Source organism: Gadus chalcogrammus, chromosome 18 (assembly GCF_026213295.1).
Source record: "Gadus chalcogrammus isolate NIFS_2021 chromosome 18, NIFS_Gcha_1.0, whole genome shotgun sequence".
Lineage (NCBI taxonomy): Eukaryota > Metazoa > Chordata > Actinopteri > Gadiformes > Gadidae > Gadus > Gadus chalcogrammus.
Genome location: NC_079429.1, coordinates 7532191 through 7554719, shown reverse-complemented (window position 1 = coordinate 7554719; position 22529 = coordinate 7532191). Strand labels below are relative to the sequence as shown.

General features: G+C 48.6%; 2 protein-coding genes across 3 annotated transcripts in view; both read right to left on the bottom strand.

Annotated features, from left to right (window-relative positions):
• Positions 1–445: 445 nt before the first annotated feature.
• Positions 446–12086, bottom strand: fbxo11b (F-box protein 11b). 2 transcript variants are annotated; one of them, XM_056576849.1, is made up of 22 exons: positions 11756–12086; positions 10117–10283; positions 9735–9795; positions 9324–9468; positions 9046–9175; positions 8444–8527; positions 8158–8290; positions 7893–7999; positions 7102–7213; positions 6685–6791; positions 6189–6326; positions 5459–5676; positions 4934–5114; positions 4304–4426; positions 4087–4172; positions 3464–3540; positions 3242–3385; positions 2840–2950; positions 2146–2253; positions 1945–2053; positions 1502–1600; positions 446–882 (listed from the first exon to the last, which is right to left on the bottom strand). In XM_056576849.1, exons 1-22 carry the CDS (start codon positions 11841–11843, stop codon positions 753–755), a joined length of 2658 nt encoding a protein of 885 aa, XP_056432824.1. In that variant the 5' UTR covers positions 11844–12086; the 3' UTR covers positions 446–752. The 2 variants fall into 2 exon arrangements, with proteins under 2 accessions (XP_056432824.1, XP_056432823.1); XM_056576848.1 differs by having other exon boundaries at positions 447–882; positions 9714–9795; positions 11756–12085.
• Positions 12087–15916: 3830 nt separating this feature from the next.
• Positions 15917–22529, bottom strand: part of erbb2 (erb-b2 receptor tyrosine kinase 2) — a 23339-nt gene continuing 16726 nt past the window's right edge. Inside the window, exons 20-27 of the mRNA XM_056577021.1 lie at positions 22318–22503; positions 21589–21744; positions 21388–21463; positions 20994–21140; positions 20458–20555; positions 20037–20228; positions 18813–19206; positions 15917–18417 (exon numbers count right to left, since the gene is read on the bottom strand). Coding sequence (XP_056432996.1) covers positions 18044–18417; positions 18813–19206; positions 20037–20228; positions 20458–20555; positions 20994–21140; positions 21388–21463; positions 21589–21744; positions 22318–22503 — 1623 coding nt within the window. The 3' untranslated portion in view covers positions 15917–18043. The remainder of the gene's footprint in view (positions 18418–18812; positions 19207–20036; positions 20229–20457; positions 20556–20993; positions 21141–21387; positions 21464–21588; positions 21745–22317; positions 22504–22529) is intronic.

Below are 22529 nucleotides of genomic sequence, written 5' to 3'. Positions count from 1 at the left end.
ACACACACACACACACACACACACACACACCAACTGCCAGGGCAACCAATGAGGACAGCAGCTGAGAGGAGGCAGGAAACCTCTTCATGGCAGTTCTTGAGAAGCGAACAGTGCGCCTCCGGAAAGCGGGCTGGGGGGGGGGGGGGGGGGGGAACAAAGGGGGGGATGGGAGACGCGGAGCAGGTGGGTTGTGTGTGGATCCTTTCTACGTCCTCTCCCCCCACCCCCCGAAGCGGTCGATACTGCATCGCCTCTCCACTGCGTCTCTGGGCACCGGCGACTGCATTCGGAAAATGTCTTGGCGCGAGGGGAGAAATCTCATGTGGCCATTCAGCGAGCATCCAAATCAAGTGTAATCCTCTTGCGCTTCTCTGGCTCCCTCTAGGGGTAGGCTACTGCCACTGCAGCACCGCCACCACCACTACTACAACCACCCCCCCCCCCATCTCCACCACCACCACCACCTCCACCCACTGGCCAATCCGCAGCCACGGCCGCCCGGGGCCCGGTCTGAGAGCGCCGCTAGCGCAGAGTCTCTCCGTGGGTCCACGCGGCCGCGGGCCGACGTCCACGTGTGTTGTATGCAAACCATGTTCATGTGTGCGTGTCTCCCGGTCTCTGTGTGGGTCCTGTGGAGATGGATGGATGGATGCTATGGCTCTGTGACGTGTGGATGGTGCAGAGAGTCGTGTGTGCGTGTGTGTGCGTGTCTGTGTGTGTGTGTGTGCGTGCGTTGTACTGCGGGCCTTGGCTCAGTTGTGTTGCAGTGTGTTGGACTCGATGGGCGGCGCCGAGTCGTACAGAGTGTCCGTGTCGTGCGTGGGCTCCCCCGCCAGCGTGCAGGGGTTTGACAACGTCCCCGCGCCGCAGTCACAGAAAAACCTGGAGGCCCCGGGGAGAGGAGGAGGAGTTAGGAGAGGGGAATGCACGTCACTTGTTATAGGTACAGTTGCAAATAGAAACCAAGAAATACTGAAACACAACAAGAATGGGAATTGGAGTAAATGACCAGTAAAGCATGGCTGGCCTGCTGGAGACAATGTTAGTTAGCTAGGGTTTATTGGAAAGGGACAGTCATGTGGATTGCGTCCAATCCAGCAGAAAGCAGCATAGCATTTGTAGCTTTAGCATATTTCTAATGCCCGTCCCTAATGTGTTTAAAGTGGGGCTTTGCTTTCGGTCTGTTGTGAAATAAAAGTTGATTACATACAGTAGATTCTTAATCTCTAAAAGACCAATCATTTAATCACAGCTGACATTATCAACCTAGCAGGAATCCCCAAGTCTAATAAAAGGAAAAAAAGAACACTGATTTTGCTTAGAGAGATCACAAATAGCACCATCTGTAGGTTTCAAGGAGAGAACCCAACAAAGGTGGGGTAGTGAGCGAGGTTCTGCGTCACACTGCCACACACTTGCGATGTGAAGGGCCGCTGCTAGCAGCATCAGTACGGAGAGAGGGAGTCAGCCTGCAGGGCGGGGGAGCGAGAGCAGCACTCACCTATCATGCCTAATAAACTCCACATCGTGGCCTTGGTGGCACTTCTTGATGCAGTTGACACAGATCGCATTCCGGTCTGTCGTGTTGCAAGTGTGACACCTGGGACAGAGAGTACAAGCACATTTAAAGAAGATTAGGAAATGCAAACTTTATTTGTATAGCACTTTAAATAAACGAGACAGACTCAACGTGCTTAACGTAGAAACATCATGAAATAAAATAAAATAGGAGAAAAAGAAAGCAAGGGCAAAGTAAAAAAAATGCATTGTACAAAGTGCACAAAAAAATGAAGTAATAAAATACACACGTTAGAGAAAATAAAGACAAAGACAAATGAAAGTGCAACGAATTTAAGATGCAGCAGATTAGATACAAAAGATTAATAATAAACAGATAACAATAGCTGCATGGATCGGCGCAGCACGGTGTGTGTGGGCGGGTACCTGTAGAAGTCGTGCATGGGGTAGCTGGTGTAGCTGGAGATCTTGTACAGACACTGCCCTCGGCTCACCGCCTTCTCGATGGCGTCCTGGTTGTTCATTATTTTGTTATCTGATGGTGGAGGAGGGGAGAGAGGGGCGGGTTAGAGAGGGCGCTCCACAGCGGGCCCTGCCCCTGTGCCCGGTGCGGAGGGCCAAACAGACCTTTCATGGTGACGTTGACCCCCGAGGCCAGGAACAGACCCCCGAAGCGGTTGTTGAAGATCTGGTTTGCCTCCAGCGTTGCCGTCGCGTGGTTCGTGATTTCAATACCTGGAAAAAAATAATAATAAGTTAAGGCCATGGCCAAGAGGTTTGTACGTTGAAGGTAGGGCTTCGGGATTTTGATTCTTTGGTCAAACGATCTCCAAACTAATAGAATTAAAACGATTTTATTAATTTATTTTTTTAATCTTTTTATTATCCAGAACAGCTGGATACAAATTTGTACATTATTTTCCGTTTAATGTTTCCCGCTGCGGGGTTGCACCAGGGAGAACATTTTGAGAATGTCTTCAAACTCAAACATAATCGTTTGAATAATCGTTCAATACTTACCATTTACCATTTATTGTGATATTTTCCATAATGGAGCCCCCCAGGAATAATAATAATAATAATAATACATTTAATTTAGAGGCGCCTTTCAAGACACCCAAGGTCACCTTACAGAGCATATAGTAGGCCTAATCATTCAAAACTATGTAAAACAGACTAGGAATAAAAGGAAAACAGAGGTTAAACATGAAGAATAATAATAATTAATAACACTCAAAGACGCCTAAAGTGAAGGGGGGACCTCACTAACCACAGGAATGCCCCTTGTGGATATGGCCCTCAACTACAGAATGAAACCGACCTGCTGCAAAGCCGTCGAAGATGCGGTTCTTGCGCAGTATGGGATGGCTGTTGGTGCTGATCAGCACACCGGCCTGGGCGTTCCTGAAGATGTCGTTCTCCTCCAGGAGACCTGGAAACACAAACACCCCCCAGTGTCACCACTTGAAACACACACACACACACACACACACACACACACACACACACACACACACACACACACACACACACACACACACACACACACACACACACACACACACACACACACACACACACACACACACACAGTATCGAAGCTTGGTTTGGATTCTTCCATGCTAACCCGTGACAAAGCGATTCTGTTATGAATAGCCTTGTCCATAGTGAGCCTCCAGTTGTGCTGGTCTGACGCTAGCTGATGTCGGGAGTGGGGACGTACCTCGGCCGCCGTTGAAGATGCAGATGCCCCCGTCCCGGCCGTCGTGGATCTTGTTGCGCCGCAGCGTGGGGTTGCTGTCCGTCTTGATCCACACGCCCGCCATGGCGTTGTCGAAGATCTCGTTGTCCTCGATGAAGCCCAGACCTGTGGCGGAGAACGGAGGGTTAGGGGGAGAGGAGAGGGGCAGGGAGGAGCCGACGGGAGAGGTGCTGGGGGACGCACCAGAGTTGTAGACCAGAATGCCTCCGTTCTGCCCGCCCCATATCTTGTTGCGCCGGATCTTGGGGTTGCTCCCCGTTCTGTTGAAGCACGGTGGCAGTTGGTTTTGAGTGGTTCACGGATATTTCCAGAAGCACATTTCACATGAGCGCCCTACATTGCATCTAGATAATGGACTATATTAAACAAAATATTACCCTGAGAATCATGGGGCATTTCACATGAGATCGATGAATACCATAATATGCGTAATAATTAGAAATAGCCTTCTTAAACCAATAGCACAAGGCTCACTACAATTAAGGACATGGACATTTCAAACCTCCGATATGTTATCATTTTAAGAGCGTATCGTCTTATCGCAATTCAGTTAGACAATAAACCTGGGTATAACAATAAGTATCTTCATTTAACGACGATACGTATAATTTAATGTCCGCCAAAGACAATAAACAATACTGGCGCCACATCCAAATCAAAGGCTTGATAATTCATTTGGAAGTGCGGAGGGTGGGAGTATTTTCAGTAGGACCAAGTGGATCAATAAATATACATGGAAAGATAGAGACAGGCTGTTCAATGGATGAGCAGGGGATCAAGGGCGGCGGTAGTATTGAAGTTGACACCTTATCTGCACTCCGGAGTACATGTGGTTGTAGATGTCATTGTCCTCCAACACCCCGTGGCCGTTGTCATAGAAATACACGCCCACCTGACACAGGAGGTAGACAGCAGAGAGACGATCACGACATGGATGAGGAAGGAAAGAACACATCTGTGGTATAGGGTCCCGTTCATTGAACCACAACACAAACACGTGCGTGTGCGTGCGTGCGTGTGTACCTGTTTGCCGCTGTGGATGCGGTTGCGTCGCAGGACTGGCGTGCTGCCCGTGGTCACCCACACCCCCGCCAGCGTGTTGCTGTAGACCTCGTTCTCCTCGATCACCCCCTGGCCCTTCTCGTGCTGCGGAGACAACGCGACACGCGGCCGTTTAATGTTTCCCGCTGCGGGGTTTCACCAGGGAGAGGTCGGGCCCAGGGTGCCAGGGTAAGTGCACCAGGTTTCGGTGTGTGAACAAAAGCTTTCTGTAAGCGCCACGACAACATGATGCACCTCGGGATCCCACTGGTGACATTCACCTTGTTCCGTGGGTCTTTATGGACACATTAATAAAAAAACGAATATTCATGATATCGGAGAGAAGCCAATTGGATCTTCTTCATAGCAGGTCTGGTCATCTACAGCAATATTATAGATAAATTAACACCAGCAGCCAAGGGCTGATAGAATTGGCAGCTAAAAACAACAACATTTGCTGTTAAAAAAAGAAAAAAACATACAAAATGACAAAAAAGAAAAAAAAAAATTTATCTTTCCAATCTTTGACCTCCAATGAGATGAAGACCATTAGTTCCCAGGGCAGAGACGCTGGCTACAGTGTGTGGAGAACAGCCGGTGCATTCCTCGTACCACGTAGATGCCGCCGTGCTGTCCGTCGTGGATCTTGTTCTGCCGTACGATCGGACAGCTGTTGGTCCGGATCTGGATCCCGGCGAGGGCGTTCCCGTAGATGTCGTTGCCCTCGATCAATCCCCGCCCGTCTCCAAATATGTACACGCCCCCCTGGTTACCGTTGAATATAGCATTTCCCCTGGAGGCCGATAAAACACATAAATTAACACGTACACAAAAACAAATACACTCATTACAGCAATAACAGCCTGTTAGCGCCGACAACCAGCTTAAACATGCCACTGCATTAAGCAGGCATCTGCCAAGCGACATAACATCAGACTAACACCTTGGTGGAAGTATCAAGTTCGATTTTCTGGCGTTGCGTGCTACTCAACGCTTTGATGTTGACGGGCGGGTGAGAAGATCAGCACGTTTCAAGTTGTGCTTCACCAGTCTGCAGCAGAGGGTCTCTACCGCGGGCTTGTCACCAGACAGCACTGCTCACAGGGGGGAGGGGGGGGGGGGGCATGGTGTTCTCACCGTATCGTGGGGTCACTGTTGGAGGTGATCCAGACTCCGGCAAAGTTGTTGGCGTAGATCTTGTTCTCGATGAACTGCCCGCGGCCCTTCTCGTGCACGTAGATGCCCCCCGTCTGGCCGTGGTGGATCTCGCAGCGCACCACGGTGGGGTTGGCGTACGCCTTCACCTCGAAGCCCGCGATGCGGTTCCGGTGGATGTTGCAGCTCTCAAAGTAGCCCTGGGGAGGAGGAGACCAGACGCAGCTCGATGGAAGATCACAGAGGTTCACCCCAACATGGTACTGACTGGCCTCATTACTACTATGCGATTAACATCTCAAGTATTTATGGATCATCAGTAGAACAGAATTATAATCTTTTGTGTGGATGAAAGATGGGCTGCATAAAATATACTTTGTTTTAGAAAGTTAAGAGTAAAGGACAGAACTTCAATGCTACACAAATCCTTCTGTAATTCCAATTCCGCCCGCCAATCAATATATAGCTTCATCAGAAGCAGACACAGGTATTTTTAAATGACCCATAATAAGGTTAGTTACTTTATAGAAGAGGGCAACTAAAAAGAAGCGAGCCAGGGAAAATGCATGAACTAAAAGGTCCTGAGGATCTAACACCCCTTTCAAAGTAGCTCTGGGGAGGAGCGGGACCCAGAGGAAACCGCCAAGCTAAACAGTCAGCAGGGGTTTGTATGGCTTAGATTCAGGGGGGGGAGGGTGGACGTTTAGTTTACCATGCCGTGGTCGAAGGTGAACACGCCGACGTCTCGACCGTGGTGGATGTGGTTGCGTCGTATGATGGGGTTGCCGTGGTTTTTCACCCAGATGCCCGCCAGGGCGTTATTGCTGATCTCATTGTCCTCGTAGATGCCCTAGAAACGCACACAAGGGGGGGGGGGTCAAGGGTGAACTCCGGAGAGGGGGGGGGGGGGGTCATTCTTTGCTCAGACAGCATGTTAATATGGAGGTAGTGCAATTGATGGTGTGACCCCTACATGATGTTTTACTGTACGCAAAAAAATGGATTTCAACAATGGACCTAAAGATACATTTAAAAAAGCATCCGAAGACAACAGAAGTTTTGCCATACCATTCAGTCAATTGCAGTAAAGGGTCAATTGACCAGAAGGGTCCCCCGCTACAGACAGTTTGTTTGTCCAACTGCACAATAGCATCTTTCAAATCCCCTGACTGCATGACCTCTATGTGCCTTACTGTACTGCCTCTTACCTGGGCATGATCCGTGATGTACAGGCCCACGTTCTCACAGTCACTGATGTTGCAGTGTTTGATGGTCGGACAAGCCCCCTGGCCACTCACACACACCGCTGAACCCACTGGGGGGGGGGGGGGGGGGGGGGGGGGGAAATCACAAATACACCCGTATATGTTAACATAGTCCCATTCATAACCGTAACACTTTCTACAGTTGGTTCTGCTTCTACACCACTTGGATTGCATCGGTATTATTTGGCCAACGATCAACATATTTTCCGGCAAAAAAAAGACTTTACTTTTGACAGATTTAGTGCCCACTTAAAGGTTTTACATTGACGGCTAACAAATTACACATCAAAGCCCTGTAAGAAAAGTTCACATAGCAAAAAATGTATCCTCCAAATAATAATGAGAGCGAGAGAGACTAACCTGTGCAGGTGGAGCGGATGATGCAGTGGTCTATGTTGGGACTGCAGTTGACGGTGATCTCCAGGCAGTGGTGGGCGTTGTGGTGCTGGGCCGACTTGTCGTCGGGGTTAAACTGCGGAGGTGAGGGAACGATGAGGAGATCAGGTAAAACACGGGCCAGGGCTTCTCGAGCCATTTAGTCCCTGATCGGAAACGCTCAGGTCATGAAAGAAGTTCAAAAGCCATGGTCTAACAACAACGGGTTACTACACACCACACCTCCACAAGTCCATCCTTTAATACTACCAGGAAAGAGGTCAGGGATTTTAAAAGAACGTAGGAAAAATAAAAGATTTAACCGATTTGAATTAACTCATTCCAGCTCATATAATAGCTGGAATTGCAACATGGCAGACTTACTGAGTTACTACTAAATTATTCACATTGCAGAATGGTTTTTTATCATAAACAATAAGATATAAGAGGCTACTTAAATTAATAAAATTGCCCCTAGTTTGAGAAAGCTACATTCAAGGACAGTCGATTCTTCAATGCCACAACAATGAGAAAAACTTCTTGTAATTCAAGACAGTCCACGGATCAATATCCATATTAATATTAATCAGAAGCAGACACGGGTATTTCAAATGACCTTCCCCTGAAATGATGTCGATGACCCTATAAGTACAACGAAGAGGAAGCAAGCTAGAGAAATCGGCCTTCAACCGAAAAAAAAAAAAAAAAAAAAGATGCTAAATGTAGAACAGAGAAATAGGAGGGGACAAGCTGGGGGAGGTGTGGTCACTGCTTACCCGGATGGTCATGTAGCCTACATAGGCGTCCTCTGAGCCCTCCATGAAGACAAACGTAGAGTCCCTGGTGTTCTCGATCACCACCTTGTCTGCTACCTTACCGGGAGCTGGGAGCAGACAGACAGAAAGAAAGAGATGAGCCTCACAAACGCCAGTTTCAACCACAAAAGCAGCAGCAGTATCACCATCAAGCCCACATGCCACTGTGTGACACTTGAGGACCAGGAGGTGTTGGGGTCGCAGCCGTGGGGCTGTTGGTTCCCACCTGCGCCAATCATGGTGATGGGGGACTCGATGTATATCCACTCGTCCGTGTAGATACCCGAGTGGACAAAGATAAGCCCGTCAAAGTGGGCCTCCTGCACGCCGCCAAGAGCGTCCTCGATGGTGTCGTAGTACTGGAAGGGAATAGACGCCATTTTAACAATTAAAGACGCTTTTTCACAATTTAAACCTTTCAGTTTCCCCCCACAAAAATCTTGAACCAATGGTGGGTGTCTGGAGAAGTGGTTCCTGCTGTGTATTCCCCTTCTTATCGCATGGAGACTCACCAGCATGTTCTCCCGGCCTTTATATCTGCCTGGGTTGCTGTAGAAATGCTCGGCAAAACCGGGCTTCACGTGAGCCCCTTTGTACTGTAACACAACAATCAAAAGTCCACATTCGTGATCACAGGATGCTCTGAACGAACATTAAACTTCATCGAACCAGCATGTATAAATAACCCATCGGCTGGACAATTTTAGTGGTGTGATTCATTATTTTTGATATAGACAGTACGTTGCTTGGCAGCAAGCATCGTTTATATTCCCTTAAACCTGTGCCAAGTGCGCGTGGCTGTCTCATCGGCTAATGATGACATTTTCTAGTATTTTGATTTTAATTGGTGTCAGGAACATGCCCTACTGTTCACTGCAAACCAAAACAATCAGCAATAAATACACCCGTCTGACCATCTGCTGGTCTGCAGACGGTGCTAATGCACCAAGCTAATATGTGACGGTATAATTAAAGAGTAAATGACTACAATACATGTTGAATATTAGACAATACATCAGTGCAAGGGGAACCTTGATAGGACAATAAAAACAGCATGCGGTAACACAATACAGCAAATAAATAATAAGTGAATAACGCCTGCATGTCTACTGACCAGCTGCTGGAAGCTCTCCTTCCAGGGGTTTGGGTGCTCATGTTCTTCAGGGCTGACCTGGTAAAACCGGCCCGGTTCTGGGTGCATCATGGGCCTGGTGTACTCAAACACCTCCATGTACAGCCGCTTCCTAATAAAAGATATGATGTATACATCAGGTTGCATGCATTTCTAAAAATAAATCAGAAAGCAGTCACCTCTTTAAGTGGAATCAGGGGGGGGAGCCTGCTCCAAATTAAGGCAACGTAACGCCAACATGTGACCAGCTGACAGCTCACCAGAGGATGGGGTCGTTTGCTAGCTGGCTGAATCTCTTGCACACGCAGGCCGCCTGGCACAGGTCCTGCTCCAGCAGATAGGAGAATATCTTCAACACCACCTCATCTGGAAGCTTCTGCTGCAGATACTGCTCTGCAGGGGCAGCTACACACACACACAGACACACACAAATTATTGTATGGGTGGTCAGGAAAGAACATATTACACTGTTATTCAACAGTGGGTAAAAAAAAAAAGCTTGCCATTTTGCTTAAAATTGACAAGAGATAGCGAACAAACAAATCTGAAATAATAAACACACACACACACACGATAATGTTTTGTGACAACATGCCAATACATTCCTCTCAGTTGCCTGGCAGTAATTTTCGAAAAGCTGTGACACACACCTGGCAGGTCGTGGCTCTTACCGGACACTCTTGCCCGCTTGGCTCGGTGACCGAAGGCCTCTGTGGACGAGGTAGAAGCACCCTGGAAAGGAGGTTAGAGGCCCATTACATCACCACACTGCACATCCTCTTGGACCCAGGAAGACTCTCGACAATGGCCTAAACCCAGTTTTTTGTACTCCATCATATTCTACGAAGAACACAATGGAGTATACTCTGAAGCATCCTCGATCTTTTGAATGGAGTGTCCCTATACACATTCCGAAATTCCCAATGTAGGTTTTTACTTTTGTGGCCAATACTTCTCACTCGCAAGGGGGGATTATATAACTATTTGCATGAGTGATGATAACATAGGGCCAGGGAATATGTTTCAAACACAAGCCCTTCAGGTCAGGCTCACCTCCATGGGGCTCTTGCTGGGGCAGGCGGAGGCAGTGGCAGAGGCAGCAGCGGTTCTCTTGGGCACCAGGGACTTGCGACGGAGCTGGTAGGGACTGTTCTGGGCTCCTGGACCCGACTCCTCGACAGCCATCTCGGCGGCAGCGGCGGCAGCGGGGACCTCTTCATCTGGACAGCAGGGCAAGCGGACCAATCACACATGCTCAAATGCAAGCCGTATACACTTAAGCCTACAAGACATGGATATCAGCTATTCATAGGATTTCATGCCAACAGGATGGAGAAACAGAAGGACATGAAAATCTGAACCTGATTCATGCAAGTATATATATTTGCATGCTAGATCTTTTAGTACTATGGGGGAGAAGGTAGCATACCTTATATGAATAACTATATACACTTTCATCAAGAAAGACATATCTGCAACACACGTGCTATTAAAAATAAAACATAAATGACAGAACACAATACATGAAAGCTGTCTTCGCTAATAATTACCTCATTAGCATTAATATCATTATTAAATGACTAATGTCTTGAAAGCAATTTCATATTTGCTAAGTAGACTTTGTAAAGCCCACACTGTGGGTGAAATTTACATGTAGTCTTTATTGATGAATAGCGCTGTAGTAAGACGCATACAGTGCATGTATGTGGCATAGGCAACCCAGCAAGGTGATACTTGGCAAGACAGACAAAGGTTTCTGATTGATAATGGCAGATGTAGCCCCGCAGACCACCAGCTTGATAGCAGCAATTATAAGGAGGATATAAAGGCCACTTTGTTTTTGTCAATGGCTATCGGTTGCATGCATATGATCAAATTAAAGACTATCTCGCTTACAATGAAATCAAAATAAAGGAGGCAGCCAAAAGGGCCGCAAGCACGGTCGATGAGACATGTAGCTAATGGCTCAAAACCCAACTGCGTATCTTGCAAATCTGCGGTGTAAACAAATAGAAGACATAGGAAGCACTGGGAACATGGGAAGGGGCTTTGGGCACATACGGCTGTTTCCTACATGGTGTGTGTCTTAAAACACACAAGATGGACACGGCGATTTTGTGTAAACGGCCCGATGGCGTCAACTACAAATGCACAGTATAACATAGCTTATACGTCTGACCACATCCAGCCAGACTGCCAGCCACCATGATCTACTACCCTGCCAGTGTTTTGTTAACGTTACACCCCAAAAATGGCAGTCCAAATGCATCGCATTGGATTTACACCCTCCAAACCATTAGTGACAGCTGAGAATGCACCGGCCGAACAGACATGAAGAGCCCGGTTACGAATGGACGTCCAGTCCAGTCCTTCGGCTCTGGTTCAGGTCCACCTGAACCCAGGCTCCTAATTCTGGCAACCTAGTTTGGTACGCAGCAGTATGCGAAGACAACCCCCAACCTCCATCTCACCTCACAGGGAGCTAGCTCTCGGCGTTAGCCACGATCACTCAAGCCAAACAAAGCGCGGCCTGGCCTGAGCCATAGAGCAAGAAGCCTCGAGTTTTCCTGCCTCCCCCGCCGTGCCTGGCTGTAGGGAAGAGGCCGGCGTGCACAACCCCCCCGCATGGAAATACTAGCGCTGCCTGACACGTTTTCCATCTCGGACATTGACTGACCAGGACCTGGCTTACCTCGCTCGGCGTTGTTCCGTTCGGGCTGCACCGGGCGCGGCCTCGACACTCGCCTGGGTCTTCTGTTGGTGGCTCTGACGGAGTTCATTTGGGGAGTTGGTCGTTCAAAAATACAACGCTTTCCTCGACCGCCTGTGTCTAATTTTAACACTCGACCCAAACTAATACTCCCACCGTCTCTGAGCCAAACCCACCCAAACAATTACGACGGAAAACAGCTAATATTAAGGGTGTAATTGCTATTCTACGTACTATTGCTGCTACCCCTTATTGCTCCTCTGTACCAGCTCCGTCTCAATATCTAGCAGGAGGAGCCATTAACCCACACGGGGAAACAATCGCGAGAAAAAATGAGCAGAATATCTCTTCCACCAATCACAGTGCATAGCTTATATTGTCATCCAGTACTGGCCAATCAACAACTCTGTATCAAACTGCTCGACTGGCCGGGTGGCGTTCTGAGTCGAAACGCTGGTTCTGATCATTTGTCGATGAATACTGCACGTTATAGACATATATTAATGGACATAAGAGAAATAGATTTGACCAAATAGCTCCTGAATTTCAATTAGAAATAATTGTGCGTAAACCATGCATTTATTTTACTTTTGGATAGGCTAAATTCAATTCCATTCAAATGACAAGGCTTATGCCTAAGCAATTACACGAAAAAAAATTAACCGGGATGCAATTAACACATTATTAGTATTCCGAGTTCCTCCCACAAAACCCAACAGGCCAATCAAATTAAAACACCTTTAAACAAATAATCTCAGAAGAACATTGTCATGTAAATAGATGTCTGTGTCACTTATCGCTGACTGAGGTAACACAATGGCTGGGGTTATGGACTCTGCAAAGACAACCGCGGTGTTGAGAGAATCCGTCTGCACCTACTCTAGTGTACGTCATTATGCGACGGTGGATGAATGTGGGCCTGCTGTGATGAAACTACAATATTCCGAAGATGGACTACAATGGGCAAATGTTATACCTTGCCTGGAGTGGACCACCCGGGGAAAATATAACTTCAATACCAAGGTTTGAATTTAAATTCAAAAAAATAATTTAGCCCCCCCCATGCTTCCTCGATAAAATGGGCGGAGCAAGAAGACATCCGAGGGCAAATGTATTTACTTTGCTAGACGCAGACATATGAATGGAAGTACTTGGGATGTGACTGATGATGTCTCACAAGTCCACAAGAACAAAAGTACAGAAAACAACGCTGATTAAAAATGTGCTTGGTTGTCGCACAGTTATTGTTGCATTTTCCAATCACAGACGTGTTCCTCGACTCACTTGTGTGTGAAGCTGTCTCTGCCAGCGTTGCCAGTAAACCATCTGCCGTCTGACAGACGTCACAAAGGCGACACTGTTTGGATCTCTGCAAAGTGATGTCCAAAAACACACCTGCACTTACCGCCTATCGCCATAGGTGCTGCCCAAGAGAACGAAACGGAAATCTTAGAGATTGCTACTTTAACCTAATGTTTACATTTAACCGAATGGTTATGGTTGGCCATTCAGTCATCATTGGGGCCTGGTATCGAGTGGTCTATAGTGGTCCATAGTGGTTTGTAGTCTTATAAATGTAGCATTTGCCATAGCAGAGTGTTAGGGTTAGGTGTTAGGTTTTTGTATTGTAGTTCCCTTCTTGTGATCAAGTTAATCTGGTTGCACTACACTATCTCCAATCCTTTCACTTTTAGCATTATCAGTGTTTCTTTCATTGTTTTCCCCTCATTCATTTAGTTTCTTTCTTAAAGGTTGGGTACGCGATTTGCGAAACGCCAGCAGATTTTGAAAATACACAACTCAAATGGTCCTACCCCCTCTCCTTCAACGCTGACTCTGACTCCACCCATTCCAATACCTGGACGCGCAATCATGCACGAGCGCGAACAGAGATGCGCGAGAGCGAGCCAGGCTAGCGTAGGTTTTCGTTTAACAACATGGCACTACATTCAGCTGTAAATTACACCCAGTACCGCGGGAAGTAGGGGTTTTGGGGGTGCTGCAACACCCCCTGTCCGAGGCCCTGTCTTATCACAGAAAAAGATAATTTCTAAAAACTCCAGCCAAAGTGGAGATTTCTGAAAACGCCGGTTATGTGTTGTCGTATCAACGGGGAGAAACGGGATTTTAGGTTCTGAAGCGTCACATTATGCACCAGGAAATGCTTAACGTCATGTGAGCGTCCGCTGTACCGTATTGGTCCGAATATAAACACAAACCCCATTGTAATACGACCTATATTTGGAAAAAAGATTTGAAGACCAGATCTTGATTTCATGAATAAATAAATTGTATTAATTGAAATAATATACGAAAATAAAAAGGCATAGAATAAAACACTGCATTGCCACTAAACTGTAGTGCAAATAGGCCGTACTGATGTGTACACCAAAGACTTCCTGACACTCCTCTGCCCCGCTGTGTTCGCTCTGGCTGTGGTCGCTCCGAACTGTTTCGGCCCGTGGCAAAGCGAGTCATCCTCGCTGCTGTCCAAGGCATGTTGAGACGCAGCATTTATTCAATGCTCATATGTCCTAGTGCTGAAAAAAGGTTATATGAAAAAGTGTGAGGGTAGCGGTGGTGCGCTAAACTTGTTCTGTGAGCAGCTGGATGTGAACCATGGTGTGAAGGAAGTGAACATAACGATCGATGTTCAACTGTGCGCGCATGCACTGGTGTAATTGAGCTGCGCTGCTATATATCTTTTTTATCAATGTGACGAGTTGCGAGTCTAGTGCAGGCCGGGTTTTTTTTTCCAGCACCCCCTGCTGAGAATACGTTCTCGCGGCTATGGTTGCACCAGATGTTATAAACATTAAACGGTCACATAAATCATTACTATTTTTAGAAAATGTATGTTTGTTTCATATAATTGTATTGGAAGTCCTGGTTTTCACTAGGGTTGCCGCGGTGTGGACATTTTCACACCGAGTAATACACTCGTCTCAACACCGGTATTACCGAGTATAAACGGTATAAACTTTGAAACTAGGTCAACCGCCACACAAGCATCGGTTTTTAGACCCTTCTCGTCCTTCAGTTGCCGCCAACGTTCAAAAGCAGCGCCTAGGATTATTCTTGATTTCAGTTTTTCTCTTTCAGCGTATTTATTATCAATTACTCTCTGAAAAAGAGTTTTCCTTCTCTTTGCTGGTGGTGGTGGTTGGGATGGTGGCATCTTGTCTGCCATGGAAATTGTCTTCTACTGCTAGGTCCAAATGTGGATTAACTAGTTCCAGTAGATACCGCAGGATAACAACAAACAGGAGCTTGCTCTGGGTCACGAGCTCTGGGTCACGAGTACTGCACGAAGGGGTCGCGCGCGGGGCGCGGGGGAGGGGGAGTGCAGTACGACCGTTTGATTGACGTACTTACTGTCCAATGCAACGAGGTGGCAATCCAAATGATTGGCTGGAGTTTTTCGAGCCCTGCCCGTTCCACAGATGATTGACAAGTTTAATTTTCATGTCAGTACTTCTGACTCAGTGGCTGTAAGCGGGTTATGATAAGGATTTCAAGTAATTTTGCAAAAATGGCCAAAAAAGCGAATTCCGTACCCAACCTTTAAGAGGTGTGAAATAGGAGGAGACGCTGCAGCTGTTCGAAGACAGTGCAGACCCCATGAAAGGTTTGGTTCTAGGTTTTCATAGGGTTAGGGCTTCCTATTAGTTTCGTGTTCTAGGGTTAGGTTTCTGGTTTGGTTTGCAGAAGGGTGTCCTATTAGTGTCAGGTTTTAAGGTTTGGTTCTAGGTTTTCGTACTACGGTTATAGGGCTTCCTATTAGTTTCAGGTTTTAGGGTTAGGTTTTTGGTTCGGTTTGCAGAAGGGTTTCCTATTAGTGTCAGGTTTTAAGGTTTGGTTCTAGGTTTTCGTACTACGGTTAGGGCTTCCTATTAGTTTCAGGTTTTAGGGTTAGGTTTTTGGTTTGGTTTGCAGAAGGGTTTCCTATCAGTGTCAGGTTTTAAGGTTTGGTTTCTGGTTCGGTATGAGGATTGGGATTGAGTTTTCTATTGTTTGGGTTGTTTTGTTTTTCAGTTCTATTGTTAATAATAAGGGTTTTGGTTCCAGGATTTAATACTAGGATTAGGGTTACCTATTTGATTCAGGTTTTAAGGTTTAGTTTTTGGTTCTAGGGTTATTACTTGGGTTAGGGGTTATTATGGGGTCATGGTTGAGAAGCCCTTTTTATATAGGCCTAAAACAATAAATAGGGGAAAGCAGTCATTTATATGAAAGTACATCTAGGGGCTTTGGTGGTGGTCGGGCAGTGATTGTGTTCAGGATCATCTTATTCTCAAGTAGAATATCCCGAAAACGTATGTGCTAAAATATTGTGCTCGCATCGCTTTAAGTTGAAACTAACACTTCAGGTCAACTGTTTTAGCACACCGTGTTATAATTGCACAGTTGGAATCAATTGTCACTTGTCAGTGCCTTTGCTCTTGTATAAAGCTTTTGAATGAAAACCAGAAATGTAGGAACAGTACACATACACAAGGAATGCTGGTATAGAGTATAAGAGGCCAGGTTAATAACATTTATTATTCAACATTAAACTATAAGATCTATAGTGAAGATTGTTTCCTATGAATCCGAAAGTACCCTCAGTGCCCTCTGACATTTAAAATGTGTCAATACACGTGTCTAAAGAGGCCTATTGAATACAACACCAACAGAATTTCAAATGTAGAAAATGGTTACAAAATGGATAGGGTCAGGTGGACTAAGAAATCTAGATATTAAAATACATAAAATAATTTCCTTCCATTTACAAAATATTATGTAGGCCTAGGCTAAAGATATACAGTTGGCTGTTCCTGACACCTTAACCTTATACCCACCAACAGTCTCGAACATAATACCCCAACGTTTCTTATTTGTATTTCCTATAACTACCAGAAGATGGCAGAAAAGGCCCTTCTGATTTCAGAACATTTCCATAGTTGTCGCACAAGAAGACCCAGAAATAACCATTGCAAACTTTCCCTTGTATTTAAAAAGTAAATGTAATGCATACAAAGAATAGAAACATCACAATTTATACATATTTTCTTCATAAAATTGTTTCTTATGTATTTACTTTTTCCACAAGAGTCAATGTTTAATCAAATTACTTGCTAACCTTTTTACACTTTATTTCGTACAATCAAACCTTAAAACATAAAAAAATATTCACACACAAAGATAAACCTTCAAACACGATAATAAGTCACAGAAAACGTACAAAATAGGGTTTTGTATAAATGGATATCAGACACCAGTCAGGGCTTCAGAGTCACGTGACTCCTAGCGGTGGGACGTGGATTGTGTATGAGGGGGCGTGGCTGGTGTATGATGGGTGTAGTTTGAGTGCGAGGGGCTGGGTCTACACATCCACAATGAAACTCTCATTTCCGGTGTGTTCGTACCGTGGGTAAACTCTCTAGTAAACTACTGACTAGCCTCAAAGTAGGCCCTGTATTTCTGAGTCTATCCACATGTATTCTGCCTGCATTCCATCATAATAGATAGGCTGCCATCATGCTAGCTAGGATTCCATAATGCGAGCTTGCCATCCTACTATCTCCCCATCAAGGTGCCAAAATGCTAGCTAGGGTGTTATCAGGCTAGCTAGAGTTCTGCATCAGGGTGCTCATATGTGAGTGAGGCATCTCTATCAAGTATTTTACCATGTAAAGCCCTCGTTCAAATTACAAACACGCACAAGTGCACACACGCACACACAGAACACACAAGTCTGTGTGTTCTCCCATGGCGCAGATGGGCCCCAGGGTCCTTTTTTTCTGCTGAGACAAAGTTCCTTTGAGCCAAGAGGGCGACATCATCGTTATTCTGCTCACGGCTTGCGGACCCCTCAAATCACTCTGATTGGCTGAGGAGGCAACAGGGCTCAACCCAATCACATCGCACGGATACAAAAACATAATCATAGGGATTGTTAGAAAGACAATGAAAACACCTCCAGTGACACATTACTCCACCAGTTATTCATGAGAACCGTTGCCGCGGCGACCGGACGCAAGCGCGACCCTTGAGCTGCTAGAGGCTGTAAACGTCGATAGATCTTTGAGTCAGGAGGTCAAATCACCCCTCAAAAAAACTCTTGATTGGTAGCAGGAATTTGATCTTTTTAGTGTTACTTGTCCTCTGTGAATGCTTTTCTATTGGCTGACAATAACTCCACACACACACACACGCACACACGCACACACGCACACACACTACCAAATTTCACATTTTCACCCGCGGTTCACCCCGCCGACCCCCTCATCAGGTGTGTCCGGTCCAGGTGTCGGCCAGGCCCAGGTACTCAGGGTTCTCCACTGTGGGCGTGGCGTAGCCGTTCAGCTGCCTCTCCCCCGCCCTGACCCCGCCCCCTCCCTCCCCCCTGACCCCAGTCCCCTCTACTCCGGCCAGAAGGTCCAGGTAGTAGGGGTTGTCGAAGGCGGGGGAGCTGGGGGCCGCGGGGGGCCCCAGGGGGACCAGGTACTCGGGGTTCTCCACGCTGTGCCCGGGGCCCAGGCCGTTGGGGCCCAGGCCGTTGGGCAGGTGGCGGGGCTCCGAGCGGCGGGTCTTACGGGGCAGCGTGCTGGGCCGGTCCGGGACCGCCGGCCGCACCTCACGGGCCTCCTGGTTGACGTACTCTGGAGAGGAGGAGGAGGGGAGAGGAGGAGGAGGGGAGAGGAGGAGGGGAGGAGAAGGTAGGAGGAGGGGAGGAGAGGAGGAGGGGAGGAGAAGGTAGGAGGAGAGGAGGAGAGAGGAGGAGGAGAGAGGAGGAGGAGAGGAGGACAGAGGAGGAGGAGAGAGAGGAGAGAGGAGGATGTGAAGGAGGAGAAGGTAGGAGGGGGGGGGGGGGAGTAAGGGGTAATAGAGAGAAAGAGGAGCGAGGAAGGAAGGAGAATGGAACAGAGGGGAGCGGGGAAGAGAGAGATGGGTTATCTTCTGATTGTATAAACAGTACACATTCACGGTCATGTAACTATCGTTTTGGTATCTAGAATGTTTTCCTACGATCCCAGAACAGAACGGGCCCTCTCACCTGGGCTGGCGTGGCTCTGGTGGTGCCCCTGTTGCCGCCGGGGCAGCGAGTGATGGAGGTGATGAGGTTGGTGATGGTGATGCTGAGGTGGGGGATGGGCGCCGGGCGGGCCGTCCGTCTCCATCAGGTCGTCGTGGCAGCCGCCGTCGCATTGACGGTAGCGCCCGGGACTGGCCGGCGTCCCCGTGGCGTCGTCCAGGAAGACGGAGTCACAGGGGTCTCCGGAGGAGGGGCTGCGCGCCAGCGTGGGGTACTGGGAGCTCCAGCCGCCGTTGGAGGGGCTGGCCCCTAGTGGCAGGGTGGGGTACTGGCCCCGACCCAGGGTACTCATGGAGGAGTACATGGTGCAGGCGCTGCCAATAGGGGGCTCCCCGTCCAGGCCCTGGTCTGTACTCTGTTGGGGGGGGAGATAAAGCTGGGGTTATCCATCTAGTGTTGATTCAGATAGAGGTAGGGGTTAGGGCGTCTTGCTTAACTATGTGTCCTCTAGGCTGGAGACTTCCCTTTAAGTTTAGGAAGTTTGTTCTTTAGATCACCTAGGTTTTGGAGGGGGGGGGCCACCCCGTATTGTCGCCGGTGAAGCCCCTTTGAGACCGTCACTGGGATTAATTACTAGTCGATTACTTCGTGGACTTGGCTCGGGGGGGACTTGTAATCTAACAGACCTACTATCCCATTGGAGGTGGTGGTGACGTCACGGACCCACTGACCCGGTAGGAGTGGGGGTGGTGGTGTCATGGGACCTACTGACCCAGTAGGAGTGGGGGTGGTGGTGTCATGGGACCTACTGACCCGGTAGGAGTGGGGGGGGTGGTGTCATGGACCTACTGACCCGGTAGGAGTGGGGGTGGTGTCATGGACCTACTGACCCGGTAGGAGTGGGGGTGGTGGTGTCATGGGACCTACTGACCCAGTAGGAGTGGGGGGGGTGGTGTCATGGACCTACTGACCCGGTAGGAGTGGGGGTGGTGTCATGGGACCTACTGACCCGGTAGGAGTGGGGGTGGTGTCATGGGACCTACTGACCCAGTAGGAGGGGTGGGGGTGGTGTCATGGACCTACTGACCCGGTAGGAGGGGTGGGGGTGGTGTCATGGACCTACTGACCCGGTAGGAGTGGGGGTGGTGTCATGGGACCTACTGACCCAGTAGGAGGGGTGGGGGTGGTGTCATGGACCTACTGACCCGGTAGGAGGGGTGGGGGTGGTGTCATGGACCTACTGACCCGGTAGGAGTGGTGCCTGGAGTGTCCGGCGGTGGACACCCCGTCCCCCTGGGTGCGGGGGAACATGTTGGGCTGGGGGATCAGGTACTCCTCCGCGTCCAGGAGGTCCTTCATGTCCGGGCCCTCCTCCTCCAGCAGCCTCCGGAAGAACTGGCTGTCCACCGGGAAGGTGAGGCTCCTCTGGTCCTCGTTCTGGAGGGAGGTGGGGGAGAGGGAGGGAGGGAGTGGGAGGGGGGGGAGAGGAGGGAGGGAGGGAGGGAGGGAGGGAGGGAGGGAGGGAGGGAGGGAGGTAGTGGGTGTGAGGAAGGAGGAGGGAGGTGGGCATGGTCGGGGTCGTTACAGTGATGTGAAGAGGACTTCAATCGTTTTAGATAATGCTTCTCCCACAGGGTGGTGACCCCCACGAACCCCGCCCTCCTACCTGTATGACCACATAGCGGGGCGGGTCGCGAGCCATGAGGCTGAACTCGTTGACCAGCTCTCGGAACCGCGGCCTGCTGTCTGGGTCGATCATCCAACCTGTCAGTCACACACATCAGACCAATCAGCTGGGCCTGCTGTAGACACGCCTCCACTAGTAGTGCTCAGCCTGTGACCTGGGACCCTGACCAAAGGCAGGGTCCCGACCCCCCAGGAAGGGGGGCGGTAGAGGGTCCCGACCCCCCCAGGTAGAGGGTCCCGACCCCCCCAGGTAGAGGGTCCCGACCCTCCCAGGTAGAGGGTCCCGACCCTCCAGGAACGGGGGCGGTAGAGGGTCCCGACCCCCCCAGGTAGAGGGTCCCGACCCCCCAGGAACGGGGGCGGTAGAGGGTCCCGACCCCCCCAGGTAGAGGGTCCCGACCCCCCCAGGTAGAGGGTCACAACCCCCCAAGGTAGAGGGTCACAACCCCCCAGGTAGAGGGTCCCGACCCCCCAGGTAGAGGGACGGTAGAGGGTCCCGACCCCCCAGGTACGTACATTTGACCATGATCATGTAGACCTCGATGGTGCAGATGAGGGGCTGGGGGAGCCGCTCGCCCCCCTCCAGCAGGTCCGGGATGTCCCGCGCTGGGATGAGGTCGTAGGGCTTGGCCCCGAACGTCATCAGCTCCCACACCGTGACGCCTGGGAAGGGTGGTACCGGCAAACACACAAACGCAGGCCGTTACCACGGTGACCGCAGCCTGTTTCCATGGCGTTCGCCGCCTTGTTACCACGGTGATGGTAGCCGGTCACCACGGTGACCGGCACTTATACCTTAGCGACTAGACCATGGTGCTTAAACAAAGAACGATCGTTGGTCTATGACGAAATGAAAAAGTACATTATAATAATAATAATAATAATAATAGTACTATTGATGGGGTTGTACCATAGCTCCACACGTCACTCTGGTGGGTGAACTTCCTGTGAAGGATTGACTCCAGGGCCATCCATTTGATTGGCACCTGAAAGAACCAATCACATATCAGGAAACAGCACACACACAGACACACACACACACACACATACAGTGGGTACGACAGCCTAGATAGATGTATGCATTTATAATACATATAGCGTACGGACAGACCTTCCCTCCGTCTGCCTGGTACTCTGTCTCATCGATGTCCAGCAGTCTGGCGAGGCCAAAGTCTGTGATCTTCACATGGTTGGGGTTCTTCACCAGAACATTCCTGGCCGCCAGGTCCCTGTGAACCAGACGCACCTCCTCAAGGTAGCTCATACCCTGTCAGACACGTTATATACAGATGTCAATACACAGGTACACATTCCACTGATACATTATTAAACAGTACAGCCATATCAATGTATATAGAAACACACATTAAATCAATACATTATTAAACAGCACAGCCATATCAATATATATAGATAAACACATTAAATCAATACATTATTAAACAGTACATCCATATCAATATATATAGAAACACACATTAAATTAATACATTATTAAACAGTACAGCCATATCAATATATATAGAAACACACATTAAATTAATACATTATTAAACAGTACAGCCATATCAATATATATAGAAACACAAATTAAATCAATACATTATTAAACAGTACAGCCATATCAATATACACATTACATCAAGCTGTTATTAAAACAATGCATCTCAGTGGTAGCAGATACAGCTAGTACTGGTAAAAGATATGATAATGTATCATAATTCCTAGTGGTATAGGGTAGTAGTCTATTGGGCATAGAGGATAGCTTCTGTTATTCTCATCGGTGTGAATATCATCATGACGCTGATGAGGTGGATCATGCGCCGGTCGTCACGGTTACCTTGGCGATCTGGACACACCAGTTGAGGAGGAACTGGGAGCCGATGCGGTCCTTGTTCTCGCGCACGTAGTCCAGCAGGCAGCCATAGGGCATGAGCTGGGTGACCAGCTGCACCGTGGAGGTCAGGCAGATCCCCAGCAGACGACACACGTAGGGGCTGGCCACGCCCGCCATCACGTACGCCTCCTGGACACAGGAAGGGGCGGGGTTAA

What these genes read in the sequence shown, in the direction of transcription:
- fbxo11b (XM_056576848.1), bottom strand. Translation starts at nt 11,843, where the DNA reads ATGAACTCCGTCAGAGCCACCAACAGAAGACCCAGGCGAGTGTCGAGG. An exon ending in AAGGCCGGGAGAACATGCTG is followed by an intron (nt 8,291 to 8,443) that starts GTGAGTCTCCAT and finishes ATTCCCTTCCAG; the next exon opens with TACTACGACACCATCGAGGA. An exon ending in TAGGCTACATGACCATCCGG is followed by an intron (nt 7,214 to 7,892) that starts GTAAGCAGTGAC and finishes TCACCTCCGCAG; the next exon opens with TTTAACCCCGACGACAAGTC.